This window comes from Dryas octopetala, chromosome 2 (assembly GCF_963921425.1).
Source record: "Dryas octopetala chromosome 2, drDryOcto1.1, whole genome shotgun sequence".
Lineage (NCBI taxonomy): Eukaryota > Viridiplantae > Streptophyta > Magnoliopsida > Rosales > Rosaceae > Dryas > Dryas octopetala.
Window position 1 is genome coordinate 23643476 of NC_141367.1, and position 25082 is coordinate 23668557.

A 25082-nucleotide genomic window follows, 5' to 3' on the forward strand; every position below is an offset into this window, starting at 1 on the left:
TTAATATAAAAAATAATAATTCGAGAAGGAATTTGAAAAGACAAGTTCATGTTTTTTTTTTGGTTTCGACAAGTTCATGTATTTTGATACACATACCGATGTACATTTTAACCACACATCTTGGCTGCTTGATATTTAAATACAACTCCTATTCACATTGCTTTATTTTCTAGGTACTATTTATTTACTACTAAGTAGTAAGTACTAATTAGGATGATGGGTGTTATTACTTTCACTGATGAGTTCACAAAATCACAAGTATGGTGGATCCAGCGAGGATGTTCAAGGCCTTGATCCTTGACTTTGACAATCTTATCCCAAAGCTCATGTCATGCCTCAAGCCATCAAGGGCGTTGAAATTGTTCAAGGCAATGGAGGCCCTGGATGCATCAAGCAGATCATGACCTTTGGCCAAGACTAGCTACCTACCTACTTTCATCTTTATATAGTCTTTGTAGTGCTAAAACCGTTTTCAAAAGCATTTTTGTAGTGTTTGACAGAAATAATTGAAGTGTTTTTTGAGTTGTGATAACACTTATTAAGTTATTAATGTTTTTTAAAAAAACGCTTTCAATAAAAGTGTCACTGAGTAAATGTATGTATAACTTGTTTGACAAATCGATAATGTTTTATGGTGCAGGTCACTAGATCAAACACTTGAAGCACAAATTGGATGTGTTGGACAAAGAGTGTTGATGCCCAAAAATGGTGGAGCAGTCAACGTCGAGTCGAACCACGTAGGCCCGTTGACCCACCACTGAGCGGGTGACACGTCGAAGTGGGGCAGGAACGGGTAGCTGGGTCCGACTGGTGAGTAATGAGAGAGAATGATATCCAAAGCACCCTGCACAGGTACACAAAAGTGAGCGGGAAGGGCACCGGTGTGGTGCCGGCCAAAGCTCCTCCGACGCTCAAGTCAGTGTTCAGAGAGATCTGAGAGCAGAGTGAGTGAATAGTATAATAATGATTTCAGTTGTCCTTTTGTGACAAGAAGGTACCTCTTTTATAGTACCTTTGGAAGAGTGTCAACCAATCCGGTGACGACACGTGTCCTTTGTGGTGACTTGCACTGTAGGAGCGCCACGTGGCACCGGTCTCGAGGATCCAGGTTAGTTGACACGGGCCGGGGGCCCGGGAGGCTTGAGCTTGGGAGGCCGGAGCCTAAGAGGCCGGGGCCCAGGGGGCCGGAGCCCATGAGGCCGGAGCCTAGTGGATCATGGGCTAGGAGCCCAGGAAGGGCTTAGTCTTTTGGGTCTAGGCCCAAACAGCACGGTGTTGGACCTTGTGTGACTTGTCGTTATGCCGAGACGATTAATCATACGAACAAAGAGAGCTTGAAATATGGTTACACATTGATTGAGGGTGAGGCATTGTTGGAAAAAATTGAATCATTTTCTTATGGGATCAAGTTTGAGTCCTCTCCAGTCTCCAGAAAGTGATGAGGAATGCAAATTAAGGCACCATTGTGAGTAAGGTCCATCCTAAACCAGGCATTGAGATTACTGAAGAGGAAATTAAGGCTGGCAGTAAGGCACGGGATGTTTGCATTTCACTTCAATTTGCATCAATATTGAATATTGAGTTGTAACTTGTAATAATTGATCGTCTAATTTTCTAAAGATATATAGCAACCTTGTGTGCTATGTGATAGTGATATTGGTATATAATATGTCTATATATTTATTAGTCCCAACAACCTTGATCCTAATTTTTTCAATAAAGAAATTAAATAGAAGGAAACTTGGATCTTAAATTGCTCGAAAATCCCAACTTGCATTTGTTTTCCACTTGCTTCTCATACCCGCTAGATTTTAAATAACTATTTAAATGGATTGTTGTATTTAATGTGTAGCTTACGAATTACCCTTCTATGTTATTCTGTTAATACTCAAATATTGTTTGTTTAAATGGTTGAAGAGGCAATTAAGGAAGCTTCAGTAGTCAATACTCAATACACACAATTTCTCTATTGCCTCTGCCTCATGAGTCTGACCATCTAGAAGTAGAAGATAGATATGGTCCTTTCAGATATGCACAAATTAATGCTCATATATAAGACTTTTTCTCTTTTGGCTGGAAATGATTTTATTTTTATTTTTTGTGTGTCTAAGTCTTGCTTTGGTGTCACACGCAATTGAAGTGGGCCATAGTACCGAGAATTAGGAACACCACCGTCATTCTTTGCAATGCTGATTTTTTATCCAGTCATGTATATCATGTCTATCAAAACCAGAAATTTCAGTCATATGTACATCAGTAGTTATTATGCCTTTGCCTATACAACTATTTATCTTTTACTTTTTTGTTTTGTTTTAGTCATAGCCTCATAGGTACATTGTACATATTGTTCATTCCTACCTATCTAAGCCTATTTTCTACTTTATTATCGATCACTTTCATTCAATAGGTGTCACTCTCAATGTTTCTCTAATAAATTTGGTTTATGGGATCATTTTAGCATATTCTTAAAGAGAAAAGATTTTGTGCTATAATTCTATGCGACAAAGTTATATAATATATATTATATTTTTTTTGTGATTATACATATCACTATCTATTTTTAAAATTAATTTAGAAAAGTGTAGTGTATATAGACTTTTATAGACATTTTTTGAATGATAGACTTTTACAAAATTTATAAATTTTCATAAAGTTTTATAAAGTTATACAGAGTTCTAGAGAATCTATAGAAATCTTTAGAAATTTGCAGGGAAGAAGTCGGATTTATAATGACTTTGAAATACACATAAAAATCTTTCAAAGACTATTAAAATCTATCATTAAATAAATTTCATAAAAATCAATGACTTTTTAAATACGTCTAGACTTTTACAGACTTTTTAAAAGTCCTTAAAATTTTTAATTAAATATATATAAATTTTTACGAACTTTTTAAAAATCTTTAAGATTTTTAATTGTATACCATGTAACTTTTAAACTCCAAAAAGCCTTTTAAACAATAAACCCCACTTAATATCCTTTTCATTGAAAGACTATCTTACTCATCCTATCTAATGACTTATTTTACTTACAAAGATTTTATATTAATAATATGTTATCTTCTCCAACTATTCAAAACCTGCAACCCACAATCTGCAACACAAGTTGAAGTTCTCCAACAAGAAGTTTGAAAGTTTTCCATCCAACAACTTTGCGGAGGCAGCCTCTCCCATCTCCTCTCTCACGGCCTGCTGGTTCATTTGGTCCCCAAGCCATGACAGAAAGAACCAAATGGAGGAGGCGCGTTCGATGGTTGATAAGGGCTCAAGTGACATAGACTATATCATGGGATAAAGTCACCCGATCTAGCGGCCAAGAAAGTCTTCCTAGTCTAAAATAATGGGTATTGCTCCTTGTGAAATATCCTCCCCAACTTTAATAGAATTTGGCAATTTGCATTTGGTCACATTTCTGGACTTATGCACCAGGTCATAACTCACAAAGCTAGGAGGAACCCACCTTCTTATCTGTTTGGAATATTTTATTTTCAATTTAGTTGGTCCATGTTTGTCTAGTTCGACAAAAATAAAAAGCTGGCTCAAAGTCTTGCCACTCTAACATATATTATTCATCACTCTTTAATTACTTTAATTTATCACAAAGGTTTATGATAATTACTCACCAGTCTTTAATTACTTTAGGTTATCATATGGGATTTCTCCAACTAAAGTATTGCCTAATGTTTATCTGTCAGTACCACTTTCGCAGCAAAATTTCAACTATGTGAAGTCATTGCCTGCTATTAATAGGAGCAATGAAAATTCTTCAAAGCTTAATGGGGCAGGAACCGAACTGAGCCAAATACCTGCTTTGATATTATGTTAGAATTAATGCATCAAATCCAATATGGATTGAAAATAAATTTATTTGATTAATGTAACCACCATATAAAAGTAAGACAATATTGATTACAAGATAGTTTCATTAATTATATTCATATATAAAATACAATACACAGTTCAGTCTGCAACCCTTTTCCAAACAAATTAAAAACCAAAAGAAACCAGAAGATCGATCGATCACAACCATGAACCCTTATTATGCAAGCCCAAGTGCCCAATCCACATATGGCTACTTTGGACAGACAGAAAACAAAGCCACACCTTTTGACGGATAGTAAAGGAAATATTCAAACACCAGCATAGACATGATGATCATGATGATCTTTAGTTGTATGCATCTTTGTGCTCCTTAAGGTAGCTCTCAATGAGCTTGAAGAGGTGTGAGGCCTTCTCTTTTCCTGCCTTGACATGCTCTTCCTTGATCTCTACATCACCCTTGGTGTGGTAGTGGCTGGTGCTCTTGATGATGGATCCTCCTTCCGGAGATGGCACCAACTTGGTTTCATAACAGACCTTCTCAATTGTGTCTGACAAGGCATCTCCTTCGATCAAACTGTAGCCGTATGAAAAGTTGACTTTGTCAATCGAGTCGATCTTGTGCTTCACATACCCGTATTGGCTTCCTAGAAACAAAAATATCATGTTAGGTTGTCACACTAGTAATCCGAACTATAAATACATTTTTATACTCTTATAATATAAGATATTATACTGTTGTTCAATAACAACGTGTATATATATATGATGAAATAAAATACAGGAAGTGAAACCATAGAAATGATTAATAATGTAATTAATAATCTTATATATATATACCTTCACCGAAGGTGATCTTCTTGATGGTTCCGGGCCCACCATCTCCTTCAAGGATTTCAGCATGCTTAACTGCCTGTGGTGCAATCTTGGGGATGAGGTTGTCAGCATCAAGGACAAAGGCCTTGAACAATCTTGGTGGTGGGATCTCAGACTTGAACTCGCTTTCATAAGTGAAGACACCCATGTTGACAGCTAAAAAGGTTGAGAAATATTGAGCAAAGAAGAACTAAATGGTTGTATTGAAGGTTGAGAAAGTTGTGTTGGAGATGTGTAATGGGGAGGTGCTATTTATAGATTTTAGAGTGAAGGTTGGCCTCTGTGAAGTGTCCCTGTGGATCCAGGAATTGAAGCAATTTGTCACTAGTTTATTGGATGTACCCAAATTAACAAGGAACATCAAATTTTAATTGCAAATTGTGTCACTACTTTATTGGATAATCTGATAATCTCTCCAAACTATATAGTTTTTAATAAAAATCGATCTGTCTTAGTCAAATAAAGAACCTTTCAATTGATTAATAAAAAAGTCCAACTAGTTTTAGGCGCCCGGTGAGATCATTGCAAAAAGACTTTCTAAATGTTTAGTACAACTTTAATTTTCCCCTTAATCAGCGCAGTACTACCTGTGCAGTGTGCGCATAGTTTCCGGGCTGCTTTTCATGTTCTAATTAACAGTCATCAAATCTCATTTTAATTCTGTGGTGAAAATTAGGAATGTAAGATAAAGTTGATATTGGATATACAATCCCATTGTAATTTTTTGTCTGTCCCTTGTTTGTGAGCTGTTGAGGTTGTTGGGTTAAGCTGACCCGATTTCATTTCAATCCCTTGTTTCTTTGTTGTCTTGAGGTGTCAAATGGGTTGGGCCGACCCGAGGACGACACGGCATGATTAAAATAGGCACGGCATGATTAAATGGGCCAGGCAGGGCCGAAGTTTTTAGCCCATCGGGCATAGCACGGCACGAGCACAGGCACGAAATGGGTCCGAATTAGGCACGACTATTTTAACATTGTTTTTTCTATTTTTAGAGAACTTTTCAACAAAAATATTCAATTTTCATGAAAAATAATGTTAATATTTAATTATAAATAATAAAAAATATTATAAGATTAGTTTTATCATTATAAAAAAAAATTAAAAAAAAATCTGTGGGCTGGCCCGTTTAAGGCACAGCACGAGCACGAATGGCCCACGGGCCGTGGGCCGTGTCGGGCTTAGGTTTTAACTATATGGGCTGGTCCGAGCACGACACAAAAGTATGATGGGCTCAACTTAAACGGTTCGGCCCGGCCTATTTGACGCCTCTAGTTTGTCTTTTATGAAGCTTATCAGCCTTATCTTGACAAAAAAAGAAGAGATAAAGATGATATTAATTGTTTTTTGAAAACATGTTGCTGCCTTTCAAAGCAAGACAAAAGCCAACCAAAGGATGAAAAAAATACACACATCAGGAATTTTTTGACAAAATATATTGAACAAGAATTATAACTGTTAATAAAGCTTTGTAACTTGGCTTGGTTAACTCCACAGCTTAATTAATGGGTATTTTTCTGAAGGTTCTTCTTCCTTTTTTTTTTTTTTCTATCTTTTTCTGGTTTTCTTTCTCTTTCTTTTGGGTGGGGAAGAGTACTTGAATGCTTTATTTCAACAATGGCAGCTGGCAGTCAACTTTGGCTATCAATAGTAATTTTAGTACCTCTCATTTTCCTTTTGCTTTCACAACAACATTTTCTTTTTAATGATGCTGTAGACTTCTTGGTCTAATTTTTTTGTTTTTTTTTTCTCTTTATGATTATACCCTACCGAGAATTCTCCAATGCGGTGAAAGCAGTCGCGTTCAACCGCTCCAGTCTTCTTTTTCATATCCGCACTTTCAGTATATCCTACATCGACTAATGGATATCTTCCAAAACCAATTAATTTAAATTTAGACTTAAAAAAATGGGATTAATATATATACAAGAAAAACTAAAATATATCAGTGTAAAATTGCTACATTAACTAATTGGTTGATGATGGAGTGGTTGCATTTGCATTACCAAATACCATATATAGACAGTAACAACTAACAACACGTCTCAGAATTATCAGCTGACCATGTGATCATAATGGTATCATATTTTGTCTCATGCATTCCAACCAAATAACTTTACCTTAATTAATTACAAATTAAAAAACAGATACAAAGGAAGGAAAAAAAATTTCTTCATGCATTAATGGTTTTGCCGAAAGCTGGAGGAAGGTCGTCATGGTAGCATTCAAATGCATAGAATATTGTAAAATTCTAGTTGACAAGCTTAATTATTTTATTTCTTTAATTAATTCGGTTATAATTAATAAAACACCCTAAAAGGTACTAGTCTTACATTATTATTAAGTTCCCTAGCAGCCAAGGCATCTGGTAGAATGGAATACAGTGCACGTGATCAATCAGTAATCACCATATAATTTACATATATATCGAATATTTATGATTCCTTACAAATACTAAAAAATTTCTTGTTTGGTTAAAATATTGCTATCATCGATTATTCACGAATTCACAAGGTTTTGCAAAAGTATATACAAATTAAAGTTCATTATTAGTTTGTACAACAAATTAAGTTGACTAAATTGTTTTATTGGTATAACTCATGTGATCGAATAATTATTAAGGATTATTTGTCATGGTTAGATATGAAATTGGAGAACATTTCAAATGGAATGAGTTTTTTTTTTTTTTTTTTTTAATCAACTTGATAAAGTAATAATAAGTCAGAAATGAGGATTAGGTTTCGAAAATTATATTAGACAACTACTAAAACTAAAAAACTTAAATGTACTTAATTATACCAAAGTAGCTGACATTTTTCACCTTCAAAATGCTACTCGAACAGGGATTAATTTAGCCAAACTCTGTTATGAGTCTAATGTGTCTAATCCCAGCAGCCTCATGGGTTTTTAATATCTATCTTATGAATTCATTAGGCAGTGTCTGCATTTCGATGTCCACTGAAAATGACAATGATTTGCCGATCGATTATGCACTTGCATTTTATGCTTTCATGAGTTTCATCATATAAATAATGATTTAATTAATTCCATGTTTTCATCAAAAAAAAAAAATTCCTTGGAACGTGTGAAGATTGGAGATAATTTTGACATGTCCCACCTATATATTGTCTTAAATATTGTGGTTGATTTGTCCTACGTACGCTCGGATATTCCTCCTCGACTGGACTGGATATTCTCAAATTTATGCAAACCAAAGACAATAAGGCCCTCATGATCATTTGTAAGTATTACGCTAGCTATGAGCATATATATGAATATGAGTTTCTTTAGCAGGTTAATTATTTTCATCCGATTTATATTAAGTAGATGATAATATAAATTTTCATGCATTTCAATGATTGCACCTAAACAACTTTTTGTAGCTGGGTAAAAGCAAAATTTACCATTGGTTGTATTAGATTTATATGGTAAAGTTATAGATCTTGTGACTCGCATTTTAGGCTGCCAATCCCTTCATCTAAATTATGCATTTATATAAAAATTTACTTAGGATTAATAGCTAAGATTGACATTGTGATTTGTGACAACATAATTTGTCAAACTTAATCAGGATGATAAAAAGAATATTTTCATGATTTTAAAACTTGTTATGTGTCATTGCAATGTGATACCCACATACAAATTATTAAGTATTGAAATCAAAGGAACAAATTAATGCGGCACTTGCAATTAAGTTAGAGTGCTTATATTTTCACATTTCTGTTTTATTTTTCAACCCATATTAATTTTACACTCATTATTAAATTTGAAAAAAATATAAAAAAAATATTTTCATCTCTCATTGTTCTTATAATATCCTGTAATATACCAACTCAAACATCCACCTACAAAACACTCTTCCCACCCCCCTTTAACTATCATTCCACTTCCACCCACCCATCCTTTTCCAAATTAATAGAAGAAAAATAATCTTATATTCATCCTATAATTCATTATTTTCAGATGATTAACAAATTAACAGATGATTTTCATTATTTTATAGAAAATAATACAACATTAATCGATCTTTCAATACTATTCCAACTGGCCAACAAACATTTATTATACCAAGGCCAGGGCACTTTTTCTTGCATGTAGACAGAAGACAACATGAAACCCACACCTTTTAAGTGCTGATAATTTTAGGTACACACACAAATTAATTAATATAAACAAGTTTAGACATTGTAGGCATCAGGGTTAGCCAAGAGGTAGGCTTCAACAAGCTTGAAGAGCTGGGAGGCCTTCTCTTTGCCAGCCTTAACATGTTCTTCTTTGATCTCAACATCACCCTTGGTGTGATAGTTGCTGGTGGTCTTAATGATGGACCCTCCACCAGCAGATGCCACCAATTTGGTCTCGTAAGTGACTTTCTCAATCTTGTCAGATATTGCATCTCCTTCAATCAAACTGTAACTGTACACAAAGTTATCTTTGTCAATCCCGTCAATCTTGTTCTTCACATACCCGAATTGGCTGCCTGCAAAACAAAAATAAACAAATAAATAAATTAAGAGCGAGGATGCTTTGTTACATTTTCTTCGCTTTTGATCGAGTAGCTATAATAATGTGACACCAAAAATAATGTGACATGCTATTACAAAATGGACGTGACCGTATTAGATACTGAACTAACCTTCGCCAAAGGTAACTTTCTTGATGGTTCCAGGGCCTCCATCTCCTTCAAGAATTTCAACACTTTTCACTGCTTGTGGAGCAATTTTTGGGATGAGATTGTCAGCATCGAGTAAAAAAGCCTTGAACAATCTAGGTGGAGGGATCACAGAGGTGAACTCAGTTTCATAAGTGAACACACCCATTATATATGATGAAAATTATCAAAGAAAGAGTATATAAGATGAGAGAGAATTGCTTGAACTACAAAGAGGTTTTTGAGTTGGAGAAAAGAGAATGCTATTGGTGGTATTTATAGATCACTGAGAAGTAGATCGATCATGATGGATCAACAAGTTTATGCATGCAAGTTGCTACTACATTTCTATCGGATCGATATGCCCCACAAAATTTAATTTAGAACGTACGTACCCAATTGGTCTTCTTAAAGTGAATTGGGGCCGGGCTCCATCTAGATAGTCTTCCAACTTTGAATTTTCAATGCCTTCCTTCGCACTTGTCGGTCATGAAAGTTTACTCTACCCATCATCAAATTAGGAAATATACACAACTTTGGTTTTTAACTTATTTCAACTTAAGGGGCATGCAGAGCCAGCCAAGAATTTTGAAATGGGAGCTAGCTATAATATTATTAGTTTAATGATTTCTTTTTTGTCTTCAAGTACAGTTATACTATAATCTTTCTAAAATTGAAGATCTAAGTAAAATCTTATAATTAAATCTCATTTTTAACAAACTTTAATATAAATAAATATATTAATTAAAAATAAACAATAATGCAAAAGAACAAATAAACATACAGTGTTGAGATTTACTAGATTTGGAAATACTGTGTCGTTTCCTTCCTTGCAAGAATAAAACTAAATATTTTAAATTGTAGGTATAATATATACAATATTAATTTCAAGGAGTTAAAAGGATTAATATATTGGGTTAAGACTTAATAAATTAATTAAGCTAACTAACTATTAATTGAATGGGCTATATGTATACTCTTGGACTACAACATACAATGGACTTTTTCCACAAAAGTTTTTGTAAACCAAGGGTTATTCGCCCACTAATTAGACTGTAAAATCTCATTTTATAAAAGGGGGTTGAAACACTTTCACGTATCTATTATGAGATAAGTTAGATAACGTTCATATATGACTGTAACGTGTCACAATACAATTCAATTCTCATGTTGTGAGATATGCTTAATTACAATCACTTTTTTATCTTTTCCTTCTTCTAATTAACTCTTGGGTTTTAAGCTTTTTTTAGTTGCTTTGATTCAGCAATGGAAACTGGCATTCAACATATATTGGCTATTGATACCTTTAATTTGATTTTTCTTTGTTTCGAGACTCTTTGTTTAATAATTGTCTTATGCTGCAGTTTTTTTTTTTTTTTCTCCCAATAATATCTACTCCACGACCAAATTAGAGAATATTTATTGAGATTTTTTATTTATTAATAACTATTGTTTATGAGTTTTGAATTCAAAATCACTTTTTCGACATAAAAATGTTGTTTACCGACCATCTACTAGACTAAGTAGTCATTAACAACATTTATTGAGGTTAAAAATATCTTTAAAGAGTACTTATATATTTTATCTATATATTATCAGGTGAAAAAGTAATGCATTATGCATATATGCTTTAATATATGTGCAGAAAATCGTGAATCAATTCCAGAGCCTGATTCATTGCATCATTTTAAAATCACTAGGAACAACATATTGATGAGTCATGACCTTGATTGTAAACACCTTGCAGGTACCGAATTTCGTCTTCATTCATCCTACAAGCTAATTGTACCCTTAAACCGTCTATGTTCAACAACATATAATCATCACGTACAAAGATGTAGGCCCAATAAATAATACATATATATTTTCATGGGAATAAAATTAATAAATTGTATTATTATCTATTCTTTCAGACAAAATTATATAAAAAATATAAACACTCATACAAAAAATAAGAGCCTAAACTTGCTCACACCTTGCGTAAGAGATTTGGACGAATTTATTGAAGTTAAAGCAATAATTTTTGTCAAATTGTGAATTTGGTCCACACATATATTCAGTCATCAACTTAATTATTAATTCACATTTTCAGTTTGAAAACATGACATTGTTTTATTGGCAGACTGTACATCTAGTAAGGGAGCATTTTGGTACAATATTGTACATTTGTACATATATACATATACATATTTTTTATACATACATATAATAAAGTTGATTGAGCTTGTCAACAATCAATCAATTTAGATCACTCATACAAACAAGCAGCCATCATTGATTGATCAACTTGGAGTTTGATCGATCACAAATACTTTTGAGGCGGCTTCTTTAGACTAAAATAATAATTAAATTTAAAATTATTTGCTTTTGATCACATGGAGGCATCCATTGAAAACCTTACAACTTGCCTAAACTATTTGATCTACAGGGGACATTTAGCACACCGTGACCCTCTCCCTCAATCTATAAAGAGCACCTTCTCTGCTCACATTTTCTCACATCACAAAACACCAATACATACCAATTATCCATCCTTCCAAATCTTCATTATTTCTTAGATCATTTTTATTAAAGCTCTTAAATCACCATCATGGGTGTGTTCACTTATGAAACCGAGTTCACCTCTGTCATCCCACCACCAAGATTGTTCAAGGCCTTTGTTCTTGATGCTGACAACCTTATCCCAAAGATTGCCCCCCAAGCAGTTAAAAGTGCTGAAATTCTTGAAGGAGATGGAGGTGTTGGGACCATCAAGAAGATTAACCTTGGAGAAGGTTAGCTTAATTGGGACCATATATTGTCTACCAACTTGTTTTTTTAACTTAAATCTTGAAATTAAGTACGATATATATTGATAATAATGTTTAAAAATTAATTGAAATTAATTACTTTTTTCGGCACTCACCAGTCCACAATGTAACTTTATTGTAAATTAATTTGGTAACCATACTTACATTTTTATTTTACATGTAGGAAGTGAATACAGTTATGTGAAACACAAGATTGATGGGCTTGACAAAGATAACTTTGTGTACAAGTACAGTATTATTGAAGGGGATGCTGTGTCAGACAAAATTGAGAAAATCTCTTATGAGATTAAGTTGGTGGCATCTCCCCATGGAGGTTCCATCATAAAGAGCACTAGTCACTACCACACCAAAGGTGAGGTTGAGATCAAGGAAGAGCATGTTAAGGCTGGCAAAGAAAGAGCCTCTGGTCTGTTCAAGGTCATTGAGAACTACCTTTTGGCCAATCCTGATGCCTACAACTAAATTATACTATCTACATGCATACGTCATATATGCTAAGGGCAGTACAGTTCCTCCTTCGTGCTTCATTGGTGTGGCTTTTTTTGTTTTTGTTTTTTGTTTTTCCAACAAAGCCAACGCAGTCTACATCTGGCTTGCAATTTGGGGTTATGATTGAAGTGTAATATTGTTGTATTTTGATTTCAGTCTCAATAAATAAAACAAAGTTATTTGATAATTAAGCAATATTGAACATCAGGCAATATTGGATATATGACATGGCTATGTACGTTTCTAGAAGTCATATAAGAACCCAAGCATATTACGAGTTAATTACAATTACACTCCTTGAGGTTTATCGTTTTTTCACATACACCCACTGAGGTTTTAACAGTTACACATACACCCCCTGAGATTTCAAAACTATTGCATATAACCCCCTATAGTGAGACGAAAAATGATGAAAAATGATATAAAAATGCATGCTAAGGGGTGAAATGGCCTAATAAGATTATTCAAGGTGTAAGGTCCAACCTCAATACAAATATTTCCTTTTTTGTTTATTTATTTTTTTCTCTTGTAGGAGGTTATATGCAATAGTTTTGAAACTTCATGGGGTGTATGTGTAATTTTTGAAACTCAAGAGAATATATGTGAAAAGACGATAAACCTTAAGGGGTGTAAGTGTAATGAACTCAGCATATTATACTATAAGGACCGACCGTACTAGCTTTGGGTACAACAGACATTATAAGACAATATTATATATATATGTAGTGTGAAGTTAATTTTCTATGGCTCTTTTCTTTCTCCTGCGAGTTGTACTAGAATTTAAAAATTGGTTAATTTCTCTAATTTAGGCATTCATTGATCTTACGAAATTTTTCTCTTGCTTGATGCTATTTATTTTTTAATTAATTAATTAGTTCATTATGATAGAGACAACAAGGTAACATGCACTTCTCTTAAATTCATCCCTCTCTGACTCTGAAACATATCTTGTAGAATTTTACAAGGTGACCTCATATGCTATGCGCAGGCATTAATTGTCGAGGTTTGTTATTCAACCCAAAAAGACTAATTTGCTTGTTGATGTTGTCCGTCTACCCATATAAATTTTTAATCGAGTTCATTCTTATTTGATGTGAATTTTTGTCACATATAGATAAGATGCATGTCGGATAGATGTTATAGACAAAATTAATCACACATTCGATGAGAATGGGTTCAAAAGGCACGTTAAATTATCATGACACCAGCATTACATGCTTGACCCATTCATCCTTTTTTTTTTTTTTTGTCATTCTGTTAATGAAAATTATTGATTATAAACATCTCATCATGATGAAAACAGTCCAACGACTCTTAAGTTTATTTTTTTTGGTGTCAAACATAATACTTAACATAAAAAATTATTATATTGGTGGGCCGAGAAACAAAGTGGAATATCTAGAAACATATATATTTTTAAATGGCTGATGTTGACCAAGGCAGCCACTCTTGAATGGAAGTCAATTTAGCTTCAAGTCTTGAGGCAGAGAAGAATAGTCAAGAAAAGAAAAATCCACTGCAAGTCCTTTTAGGCAAATAGTGAATTTTAAAGAATTGTAAATGGATCAGGATTAGATAGAAGAATATCAACAATAATCCAATTTAATGCATTTAATGATATATCTGTACAGTATAAAGATTTGAGTTACTCCTTCCATTGTCAATTGATTTTGAAATAAATGTCTAAATTTTTTTATGGTATCAGAGCAAGTTATCTACGTGATGTGCCTAACGGCCACACGTGCTCTCACGTCACCCAATATAAATTATTCACATGTTAGGCTTAAATGACATTACATGTATAGGGGTATGTTGAGAAAAATCTCACATTGAAGATATGAGGGTCTTGTTAGTGGTTTATAAGGATTTAGACTACTCCTCCTATTACTAATTAATTTTGAGACGAATGCCTAAAATTTTTTTATGGTATCACAGCCAGAGATAATGAATCAAATCATGCACTTATAATACAGGTACGCAGGTCCTTAGCCATATTGGGCCACATGTTAATATAGACCGTTGAATGAGAAATATCATATATAATTCTTTGTTTGGTTATCGAGAAAGAATACTTTAAAATTCACGTACTCTCTCATCGAGCAAAAAAACTTAAAATAAATTTCGACTACTTGCAATAACTACAAGACATGAGAGAGGCTTTTTGGGACAAGTTTCCTTTCACCAAGAATACCATTTTGCCACAAAGTTAATGTTTTGCAATGAAACTGCACTTCGTTACTAAAAACCTTCATGCTATGAAAATTTATTTGAAGGTCGTAAAAAAAAAATTATCATTCATGGTTAGTTTGAGATTTAGTGGGCATATGTTTTAATTATATATCAACCCTTCCATATTCTTCTTTTAATACATATTAAATTTATTTAATTAACATATCAAATTCAATGATGGGCACATAACTCAGTTAAAAAGGTTGTAAATTATTCATAATGCACTTAAGTACGATTCCCAATACTACCAAATTTAAAAAAAAAAAATTCAATGATGGGCACCAAACAGGCCATTAATGAGAATTTGACTTTGACATCGGCTACTCTGAAACTTTGTTTTGTTTTCTATTCGTTGTAAAAGGAGTTCATTAAAGGAAGGCACAAACAGCCCAAAGGGAAACGAACAAACACAAGGCCCGAAAGGCCCAAACGAAACAAAAACCAACTCAAACCCCATCAAGACAAGAAAGGACAAAATAGACAAAAGCTATAAAACTTGAGTGCTGCTATTTGCACACCCCTAAATTTCTTTTTGCACACCATTTTCTCACTTTTTCTCACTTCACACCCCCACACTCCTCCTACAATTAACATTTCTCATATACACACCACTCCCAATTACCAAAATATTCCAACTTATACACACCCCTCCTAAAACCCAGACAACACACACCCTACCCCGACACCTCCCTCAGCCACCCCCACCGCCGGCAAGGTCACCGGCGGGGTTGCCGGCGGCTCAACCCTTCCCTTCTCTTCTGTCTCTCCCCCTCTTCTTTCCTTTTTCTCCTTCCATTTCTCTTCTTCCCTCTGCCATCGCCCTCCCCTCCCCTTGCAACACCCCCACAGCCCACCCCCACAGACCACAAACTTCCATACACAACCCACCCCCTCCCTCGCTCCTCCCCCCACCCAACTTGCACACATGCATGCAGAGCGGCCAAGACCACGCCGACCACCTAACCTACCCAGCTCGCCGGAGAAGAAAACCAAAAAAAAAAAGGAGCGGGTTCCCAGTGCTGAACCTGGTGGTTTCGTTCGGTAGGTACCCACCGAACAATCCTATTCTATTCGGCGGGTACCTGTCGAACGAAACCACCGGGTTCGGCACTGGTTCGCCGAACCCGCTGCAAATTTTTTTATTTTTTTGGTTGTCTGCTTGGGTGAGAGGAGAGAGGAAGGAGAGAGAGAGAGAGAGAGAGAGAGAGAGAGAGAGAGAGAGAGAGAGAGAGAGAGAGAGGATGGAGGGTGGAGGGTGGGGGGTGGGCTTCGACGGTGAAGAAGAAAAAAAAAAGATGGAGATGGGAAGATAGGGTGTGTACGGGGGAGGGGGGGGGGGGAGAGATGGGGATGGGGGTGTGTGGGTGAGGGGAGGGCCAAATGGTCTTTTCCCTTGAGTTTTTTTTTTTTAGAAAGGGTGTGCAAAAAAAAATTTAAGGGTGTACAAATAGCAGCCTTCTAAAACTTTTGAGTATATAAAACTTGCATTTCTGTATATAGAATTCTGAGTTTTCAGCTTAAATTGGATGCTCTATCTTGAACATGAAATTTGGATATGTAATAAGTCGGCATATTAGGTTAAACTTGTCCGTACGTGCTCCATGTACGTACTAAGTTTACCGTTTTACAAGAAACTAAGAAGACCAGTGTGGAATTCATTGAATCGGGAAAAAAATACAGCACGACGAATTTGCAAAGACTATCATGATCAAATGATTTATGTTTTATTTATTGAGTTTGAAATCCAAATACAACATTACTCTTTAATCATAATCCCAAAGTGCAAGTCTTTGGCATGACAAAAAGAAAAACAAAGATAAGGAGGACATGCACAACCATATGGTTTTAGTTGTAGGCCTCAGGGTTGGCCACAAGGTGGGTCTCAATGATCTTGAACAAACCAGCTGCCCTTTCTTTTCCTGCCTTGACATGCTCTTCCTTGATCTCGACATCACCCTTAGTGTGATATGTGCTGCTGCTCTTGATGATCGAACCTCCATCAGAAGATGCCACCAACTTAATTAGTCTCGTAAGAGATTTTCTCAATTTTGTCAGATAAGGCATCTCCTTCAATCATGCTGTAGCTGTAAACAAAGTTATCTTTGTCAATCCCGTCAATTTGGTGCTTCACGTAACTGTATTCACTTCCTGCATGTACGTAAAACAAAAATGTAAGGATGCATAGTTATCAAAATTATGATACTTCTTTCAAGACATAGTAAACAACCAAGTCACTAGAGGCAATGGCGGTAACTAACCTTCACCAAGGTTAACCTTCTTGATGGTTCCAACGCCTCCATCTCCTTCAAGGATTTCAGAACTTTTGACTGCCTGTGGAGCAATCTTTGGGATGAGGTTGTCAGCATCAAGAGAACAAAGACCTTGAACAATCTAGGTGGGGGGATGACAGAGGTGAACTCAGTTTCATAAGTGAACACACCCATGACGATATGATTTTTAGGACTACTTAATACCTTGATGAAAGAAGAAAGGAAATGTGGAGGAAGCTAAGAGAGTTGATGATATTGGTGTGGGAAAATGTGAGCACTGAAGGTGGTACTTATAGATCGAGGATGAAGGGTATGTTGTGTAAGGTGGCCCCCATAGATAAAAGGAGTTTCGACAAGTTTTTAATTTAACAATTGGTTGTTGCATGTGAAAAAGAACATATAATTTTCAATCCAACACAGCATTATTTTAGTCAATGAAAGCCACCCATGCAAGTTGATTAAAGAATTCAATTTATTCCAACTGGCATGGTGTGCTATTTAATAATATTCTAATTGACCCAATAAAAAAAGACTTATCCTAATTTGTAATAGAATGTTCTAAAAGCATGTCTACATACATTTGAATATGTGAATATTTTAGTTTTTGAAAATATATGCAATTTAAATTTGAATAAATGAGATATTGTCAATAATATTATTTGAAACACGCGAGAACATAGTTTAGTAAATAAATTTAACTGAATGTAGCAATACTCATAATTATATTGATTCCAATTAGATGTTTTAATAAATAGAGAAAATTATAAATTTGGTCTACTTATTTTATACCTATTTCAATTTTGGTCCACGATCTTTTTTAAGTTCTGTTTTGGTCCACTAATTATTTCATTTGTTCAATAAAGGTCAAGATTTATGACTTTAAATCCTTTGAGTTATATTTTCTTCAATTATAATTAAAGTATAAGTTATATTTCATCATTTTTTAGTTATAAAAACAAATTTAGAGTATTATAATCTAAGAGAATTGAGATTGAGTGAAGTTTGAAAAATTGGCAGTTTCGGGTACCCTACTTTGGGGTCAATTATCTTGAGTTTTAGAACTCCAATTTAAATGATCTTTATATGGTTGTAAAGAAGAAATGCATAACTTTAAAACAAGTATATGTTTGCTGAATTTGGGTGAGATTTGATAGGGTAAAAGGCATGCCAAATTTGAGAAACAAATCTGGACCTTTATTGAACAAGTGAAACAATTAGTAGACCAAAACAGAACTTAAAAAAGATTGTGGACTAAAATTGAAATAAGTATAAAATAACTGAACTAAATCTGTAATTTTCTCTAATAACTATTGAATATCAACATGCATCAATTCTATCCTAAAATGATATGATAGAAATTAAGTTCCAAAATACATATGCATGCAAGGAACTAGTGATCAGAGATCTAAATGCTGTTTTGGACGCAAAAGACAAACCTTGATCGTCGGTGGAGTACGTGTTTCATCATCATTAGATTCTTAGTTTCTTACGCCTTGCAATCATAATATTGATAACTCAGTGGGGGAGAAGAACAAAACAAAAATAGTAGGATCAACACATGTTGTCGATACATTTGATATATACTTTTGATATTAATTAGGTTATATCATCGCTTTACATTCTTGGTTATAATTTTCTATAGATATATGAATCTATTTTTGTAAATGTATTGACTATTTTTTTTTTAAATTTGAGGAGAGAAATACGAATTTGAGACTTTATATTTCAGAAAAAAATTCGACTAGACTAATAATTTTTTTAAAATGAGATTAATAGCTAATTAATTAAATTTTGTCACGACAAAAGATGTAATCAATAATATGGTAGGTGTAATTACTTGTGGTATAATAATTTGGCTTGGTTTGATAGTATTCTAGTACCAGATAGTTGTGGATTTAACATGACGTCTTTATCCATGAAAATCACGAGGAAGATCGAGGTCAAAAGGCCTAGTGGCATGGCTTAGAGCTTGTAACATTATTCAAGAAGATATATATTTCAGAGTCAGGGTAGGGAAGAATTTAAAGAAAGGATTTACTTTGTTGTAGCCTATCATATGGAATAATTTAGGTGGCATTTGGTTGAGTGGAATAGAACCATTTGTTATATTTGAATTGTTTCAATGTTTGGTTCACACATGTCAGTGAGAATGAGCATTCTCATTCCAAAATAAAATGGTAACGATGCTCATTTTATTCTTACCATTCACTTAACTTATATTTAAATTTTCAAACTAAAACTACGGATTCAAGACTTAACATCACGAACTGAGGACCGAATCCAACTCCCTAGGTTTAGGGTATTGGGTTCTATTACCGTATTTGATGTTTAAGGTCCTAAGTCTTTTGTTCGGGATCCAAGTCTCGAATTTTCTGTTTCACATCTTTGACCATGATATTGTTTATACTTACTATTTAAACTTATGGGTATATTTGTCAGTACATTTTATATTTGATTTTATTATAAGGGTTAACCAAACATTAGAATGAATTCAATCATTGAATTAGACTTAAGTCTTGAAGACTTGAGGTCTGACTAATCAGTCATATATAGGGGCTGCCCTGCTTCAACATGGATAAGGTACTGGTTCAAAGTGTCCATTAACTGTACTCGCTATGCTGGCCCTTTGATATTAATCAAATTAATTGACTTTGCAAACCCATTTGAGGACAACGTACATTAATTAAACAGAACTGGAATTCTTTTATTTTGAGTGCTATAATGGATTTTCTGGACTCTTTTATATGGGTTCCCCAAAGGCATTCAACAAATAATAAACTACACATTGAATTTGCAAAATCTATATATCAAATGGTTTTTGATTTATTTATTGAGATTGAAATCAAATACAACAATATATTTTGTCATAACCCAAATTGCAAGCCAGAGACTGCTCTGCCTTGATAGAAATGAAAATGAAAAGCAAGCCAAAAACAGAGAAAGCAGGACATCCAAAAGAAGATTTTGTTGCCTCTAAACATGCAGTATCATCATGCATAGATAAGTTTAGTTGTAGGCATCAGGGTTGCCCAAAAGGTAGTTCTCGATGACCTTGAACAAGCCAGAGGCTCTTTCTTTGCCAGCCTTAACATGCTCTTCCTTGATCTCAACATCACCCTTGGTGTGGTAGTTGCTGGTGCTCTTTATGATGGAACCTCCACTGGGAGATGCCACCAACTTAATCTCATAAGAGATCTTCTCAATCAACTCTGATATCGCATCTCCTTCGATCAAACTGTAGCTGTAGACGAAGTTATCTTTGTCAAGCCCATCAATCTTGTGCTTCACATAGCTGTGTTCACTTCCTGTAAAATCAAAATTTAAGAATTGTTAACCCCATTTTTCTTACTGTGCAACATGTGACCCCAATATTAAATAAACAAGTCATGGAGATAAGGATGCTAATTAAAACTAATTACCTTCACCAAGGTTGATCTTCTTGATGGTTCCAACACCTCCATCTCCTTCAAGGATTTCAGAACTTTTAACTGCCTGTGGGGCAATCTTTGGGATGAGGTTGTCAGAATCAAGGACAAAGGCCTTGAACAATCTTGGTGGTGGGATGACAGAGGTGAACTCAGTTTCATAAGTGAACACACCCATGTTGACGATTTAAGAGCCTAGAAAATGATCAAAGAAAGAATGAGAATCTGGAAGGATTGGAATTGGTATTGGTGGTTTGAGATGTTGGAAATGTGAGCATTGGGGGTGTTATTTATAGATTTTGCGGCTGAAGGTCAGGGTGTGTAAACTGTGGAGTGTCCCCTGTAGTATGCAAATCAAAGTGTTGAGTTTTCAAAGAATGTCTCCATCAACTCCATGTGATAAGGAATTTAGATTTTAAATTCAATGAATTATTGTTTAAAAGTCTAAGAAAGCCGCCTTCAATAGTTGATTTGAAAAAGAAACATCCAATTTATTCCAACCAGTGTTACTAACATGTCTTTTATTATTTTCACTTTTTTCCCTGCTAACATAGATTAATAGGTCTTGCCATGGAACACATTGCCAACCTCAATAAATGTTGCTTTGGTTGTTGGTGAAGTAGATTTTTCCAATCGTATAAGAAAATAAGTACTGCAGCACATCAGGACAATAAGCAAGTCTTAAATCAAAGAAAAATCAAAGGTACCAAATATCAAAAAAGGTATCAAAGATAAAAAAAGGTACGCATCAAGATGTTGACTGCCAGTTGGCATTGTTGAATCAGAGCAGCTAAACAAGTCTTCAAACCCAAAATAACAAAAAAAAAAAAAAAATTCAGTTGCAATTAAAGATTCCTATACTACCACGAGTGAAAAGTGTGACCATTGTAAGAATTTATATAAGCTGCAGGGTCAGGCTATGTATGCAGAAATGATGAGTCATAAAGTTCTTACAGTCAAAAGACTTGTAACCAAAGTTAGATCTCTAATTTCTGTATCTTGATGTAGTTCACTCTCATGGCCGACACCATTTGTGCAAACTGTGAATGAAGCTATTGAAAATTCAAATTGAAGTTGGAAGGCCATCTAGAACCTCTAAAACCCAATTGGGTTCTTTGGGGTTGCTTTCTTTGACTAAAGTTATTTTAATTTTTCCAGGTCATTGAGGAGACATCGGATAGAGTTGTAGTAGCAACTTGCACAAACTCATCAATGATCTAGAGGGAGTTCACACAGTTAACCTTTAACCTCATTATCTATAAAAAACCACATACTGCATTCTCTTCTCTCCAACTCAAACTCTCTTTGTAGTTGAAGCAATTCTCTCTTATACTCTTCCTTTGATCATTTTCCAAGTTCCAAGTCAAAAACTCATAATGGTGTTCACTTATGAAACTGAGTTCACCTCTGTTATCCCCCCGGCTAGATTGTTCAAGGCCTTTATCCTTGATGCAGACAACCTCATCCCAAAGATTGCTCCCCAAGCAGTGAAAGGTGCTGAGATTGTTGAAGGAGATGGAGGTGTTGGAACCATCAAGAAAATTACCTTCGGCGAAGGTTAGTTGACATGATCTTTACTTGATTCAGTAGTCAGTACAGTTCTTATTCTGATCTATACATGGTCACTTTTTTTTTTTTATATTTCCTGAACTTAAACAAGGAAATGTAACAAGCATCCTAATTTATTTATCTCTGTTTTAATTTGCAGGCAGCCAATTCAACTACGTAAAGCACAGGATCGATGGGATTGACAAAGATAACTTTGTTTACAGTTACAGTTTGATTGAAGGAGATGCCATATCTGACAAGATTGAGAAAGTCTCTTATGAGACCAAATTGGTGGCATCTTCTGATGGAGGATCCATCATCAAGAGCACCAGTAACTATCACACCAAGGGTGATGTTGAGATCAAAGAAGAGCATGTTAAGGCTGGTAAAGAGAAGGCTTCTCATCTCTTCAAGCTTGTTGAAGGCTACCTCTTGTCAAACCCTGATGCCTACAATGCCTAAACTTGTTTATATTTGCTTGTGTTTTACCAGCTCTGTCATTATCAGTCACATGTTTGTTGTACTCCAGTTCATGATATTCCAGTTGGAATATTAAAAGATTGATTAATGTTGTATTATTTCTATAAAATAATGATAATCATTTTAAGCTATAACTTGCCCATCAGTCTCTTTGATTTCATTTTATACTTAATAATTTGTTGGTATCTAATGAGATTTAATTAAGAATCCATACAAAGTCTAATGTTTGATGACCTGCCTTCCACTACCCCCTGCAGTCCTCAAACCATGAACATGATTAAGGTTTTTAGATTGATTTCTCCATTAATTATTTGCCTGTTTCATGTTTGTATTGTGATGAGGTTTCACATTTCTTAGCCTTCCTTAATATTGAAAAAGGTTATCATCTTGTCCTTGAAAAGACTGGAATTTCAGAGGAAAATATTGCTCTGCTTTCTCATTTCCCAAACACACTACAAAAAATTTCTTCATTACCAATGGCAGAAAGTCATTGTTAAAGACTCTATTACCAACAGGGATGAGACAACCGTTGGTAATATCCCGTTTGAAATGAAAACTAATGGAACTGTTACAAAGCTGTATTACTATTACATGCATCTAACCGAGATTAGCCAACTAATGGAACTGTTGCAGCAACATTTAACAGCTGTATATAACAGACTTTAACTACCAGACTCTAACAGTATCTACCAGATTATGCCACCTCATCCATGATCCAATTGAATCACAGCCCTTGAATCCTTGTGTTGTTGAACTAGATTAGATTATGTATGCTATCAATTATAACAATCATTATTGTCTTTAATATTACATTTCCAACCTCAAATAATTGTTCCATTGGTTGTGGAGTTTTCCAGTCAAGTCATGTAGGAAAAAAAACTGTAGCATCATTGAAGACAATAAGCAAGTCTTGAACCAAAGAAAAATGAAAGGTATCAACAGGCAATGTTGACTGTCAGTTGCCATTAATTTTTTTTATCAAAGAAAATATACAAGTCTTGAAACCCAAAGATGAAAAGAAGAAGAAATAACTTCAGCTAAAATTAAGATAATTTGTAAGCATATGAACACCAGTTGCAGGCTATGTATGCAGAAACAGCTCATGAACTTCTTACAGTAACAAGTACATAAAACCAAAGTTCTTTAACTTCTAATTTAAAACAGCAAGTGATTTTTGCTTTATTTATTGAGATTGGAATTCAATACAACATTACAATTTGTCATAAGCCGAAGTGCAAGCCAAAACAATCTCTGGCTTGGTAGAAAAGAAAAAGAAAATATGAAAGCCACACCAATGACAGAGAAAGCAGGACAAATGAAGATTGTTGCCCCTAACACATGGAGTACATATATCATAGATGGTTTTAGTTGTAGGCATCAGGATTGGCCACAAGGTGGTTCTCAATGATCTTGAACAAACCAGCAGCCCTTTCTTTTCCTGCCTTGACATGCTCTTCCTTGATCTCGACATCACCCTTAGTGTGGTATGTGCTGCTGCTCTTGATGATGGAACCTCCATCAGAAGATGCCACCAACTTAGTCTCATAAGAGATTTTCTCAATTTTGTCAGATAAGGCATCTCCTTCAATCATGCTGTAGCTGTACACAAAGTTATCTTTGTCAATCCCGTCAATTTGGTGCTTCACGTAACTGTATTCACTTCCTGCATGTACGTAAAATGAAAATGTAAGGATGCATAGTTATCAAAATTATGATACTTCTTTCAAGACATAGTAAACAACCAAGTCACTAGAGGCAATGGCGGTAACTAACCTTCACCAAGGTTAACCTTCTTGATGGTTCCAACACCTCCATCTCCTTCAAGGATTTCAGAACTTTTGACTGCCTGTGGAGCAATCTTTGGGATGAGGTTGTCAGCATCAAGAACAAAGGCCTTGAACAATCTAGGTGGTGGGATGACGGAGGTGAACTCGGTTTCGTAAGTGAAGACACCCATGTTGATGATTTAAGAGCTTAGAAAATGATCAAAGAAAGATGAAAGTTAGGAAGGGTTGGATAATTGGTTGGGATGTTTTGTGGTGTGGGAAAATGTGAGCATTGGGGTTGCTATTTATAGATTGAGGCTGAAGGTTAGAGTGTGTAAGGTGTCCCTTGTAAATCAAAGATTTCAATGAAATTTTCCATGTGAAAAGCACGCCATAATTTTCAATTTAATGGATTATTGTTAATTAAGTCTAAGAAGCCGCCCCCATTAGTTGAATTGAAAATCCCAAATATTCCAACAAGTGTTGCTACTTAACATCAATTATATACTGAATATCCTAATTGATGGGTTTTAGCAACCTGTTTGATGACAGATATGTTATCCTAATGTGAAAAAGAGAAGCATCATTTTAACTGGGCCACAATTACACAGTTAATTAACTGATAATGTAGTCAGTTCTACAACTTATAGACTGATAAAAGTCGGTCATAAGTAAGGTTTTTCAAAGAAAGAGATCTCTGTTTTAGTGAACCCTGTTTGA

At 34.7% G+C, this 25082-nt stretch overlaps 6 protein-coding genes and 1 pseudogene across 7 annotated transcripts; 2 read left to right on the plus strand and 5 right to left on the minus strand.

Annotated features, from left to right (window-relative positions):
* Positions 1-3904: 3904 nt before the first annotated feature.
* On the minus strand, positions 3905-4930 carry LOC147294372 (major allergen Pru av 1). The gene is made up of 2 exons (XM_086233229.1): positions 4659-4930; positions 3905-4465 (listed from the first exon to the last, which is right to left on the minus strand). The coding sequence occupies exons 1-2, from the start codon at positions 4840-4842 to the stop codon at positions 4167-4169; spliced, it is 483 nt and encodes a 160-aa protein (XP_086089355.1). The 5' UTR covers positions 4843-4930; the 3' UTR covers positions 3905-4166.
* A 3731-nt stretch (positions 4931-8661) lies between these two features.
* On the minus strand, positions 8662-9598 carry LOC147294373 (major strawberry allergen Fra a 1.05-like). The gene is made up of 2 exons (XM_086232911.1): positions 9331-9598; positions 8662-9174 (listed from the first exon to the last, which is right to left on the minus strand). The coding sequence occupies exons 1-2, from the start codon at positions 9512-9514 to the stop codon at positions 8873-8875; spliced, it is 486 nt and encodes a 161-aa protein (XP_086089037.1). The 5' UTR covers positions 9515-9598; the 3' UTR covers positions 8662-8872.
* A 2244-nt stretch (positions 9599-11842) lies between these two features.
* On the plus strand, positions 11843-12831 carry LOC147294374 (major strawberry allergen Fra a 1.08). Its single transcript, XM_086232952.1, has 2 exons — positions 11843-12119; positions 12319-12831. The coding sequence occupies exons 1-2, from the start codon at positions 11936-11938 to the stop codon at positions 12615-12617; spliced, it is 483 nt and encodes a 160-aa protein (XP_086089078.1). The 5' UTR covers positions 11843-11935; the 3' UTR covers positions 12618-12831.
* A 3747-nt stretch (positions 12832-16578) lies between these two features.
* On the minus strand, positions 16579-17386 carry LOC147294375 (major strawberry allergen Fra a 1.08-like; annotated as a pseudogene). The gene is made up of 2 exons (XR_015120927.1): positions 17132-17386; positions 16579-17021 (listed from the first exon to the last, which is right to left on the minus strand). The product of XR_015120927.1 is annotated as a major strawberry allergen Fra a 1.08-like (transcript).
* A 2562-nt stretch (positions 17387-19948) lies between these two features.
* On the minus strand, positions 19949-20831 carry LOC147294376 (major strawberry allergen Fra a 1.07-like). Its single transcript, XM_086233282.1, has 2 exons — positions 20563-20831; positions 19949-20448 (listed from the first exon to the last, which is right to left on the minus strand). The coding sequence occupies exons 1-2, from the start codon at positions 20744-20746 to the stop codon at positions 20150-20152; spliced, it is 483 nt and encodes a 160-aa protein (XP_086089408.1). The 5' UTR covers positions 20747-20831; the 3' UTR covers positions 19949-20149.
* Positions 20832-21816: 985 nt separating this feature from the next.
* LOC147294377 (major strawberry allergen Fra a 1.05) lies at positions 21817-22730 on the plus strand. Its single transcript, XM_086233456.1, has 2 exons — positions 21817-22125; positions 22277-22730. Exons 1-2 carry the CDS (start codon positions 21945-21947, stop codon positions 22576-22578), a joined length of 483 nt encoding a protein of 160 aa, XP_086089582.1. The 5' UTR covers positions 21817-21944; the 3' UTR covers positions 22579-22730.
* A 1050-nt stretch (positions 22731-23780) lies between these two features.
* LOC147294378 (major strawberry allergen Fra a 1.08-like) lies at positions 23781-24626 on the minus strand. The gene is made up of 2 exons (XM_086234352.1): positions 24370-24626; positions 23781-24259 (listed from the first exon to the last, which is right to left on the minus strand). The coding sequence occupies exons 1-2, from the start codon at positions 24551-24553 to the stop codon at positions 23961-23963; spliced, it is 483 nt and encodes a 160-aa protein (XP_086090478.1). The 5' UTR covers positions 24554-24626; the 3' UTR covers positions 23781-23960.
* Positions 24627-25082: the final 456 nt, after the last annotated feature.

Coding starts and splice junctions, on each gene's coding strand:
- LOC147294378 (XM_086234352.1), bottom strand. CDS start 24,553: ATGGGTGTCTTCACTTACGAAACCGAGTTCACCTCCGTCATCCCACCA. Junction 24,260..24,369: donor GAAGGTTAACCTTGGTGAAG/GTTAGTTACCGC, acceptor ACGTACATGCAG/GAAGTGAATACAGTTACGTG.
- LOC147294374 (XM_086232952.1), top strand. CDS start 11,936: ATGGGTGTGTTCACTTATGAAACCGAGTTCACCTCTGTCATCCCACCA. Junction 12,120..12,318: donor GAAGATTAACCTTGGAGAAG/GTTAGCTTAATT, acceptor TTTTACATGTAG/GAAGTGAATACAGTTATGTG.
- LOC147294373 (XM_086232911.1), bottom strand. CDS start 9,514: ATGGGTGTGTTCACTTATGAAACTGAGTTCACCTCTGTGATCCCTCCA. Junction 9,175..9,330: donor GAAAGTTACCTTTGGCGAAG/GTTAGTTCAGTA, acceptor TTTGTTTTGCAG/GCAGCCAATTCGGGTATGTG.
- LOC147294376 (XM_086233282.1), bottom strand. CDS start 20,746: ATGGGTGTGTTCACTTATGAAACTGAGTTCACCTCTGTCATCCCACCA. Junction 20,449..20,562: donor GAAGATCAACCTTGGTGAAG/GTAATTAGTTTT, acceptor TTGATTTTACAG/GAAGTGAACACAGCTATGTG.
- LOC147294372 (XM_086233229.1), bottom strand. CDS start 4,842: ATGGGTGTCTTCACTTATGAAAGCGAGTTCAAGTCTGAGATCCCACCA. Junction 4,466..4,658: donor GAAGATCACCTTCGGTGAAG/GTATATATATAT, acceptor TTTTGTTTCTAG/GAAGCCAATACGGGTATGTG.
- LOC147294377 (XM_086233456.1), top strand. CDS start 21,945: ATGGTGTTCACTTATGAAACTGAGTTCACCTCTGTTATCCCCCCGGCT. Junction 22,126..22,276: donor GAAAATTACCTTCGGCGAAG/GTTAGTTGACAT, acceptor TTTAATTTGCAG/GCAGCCAATTCAACTACGTA.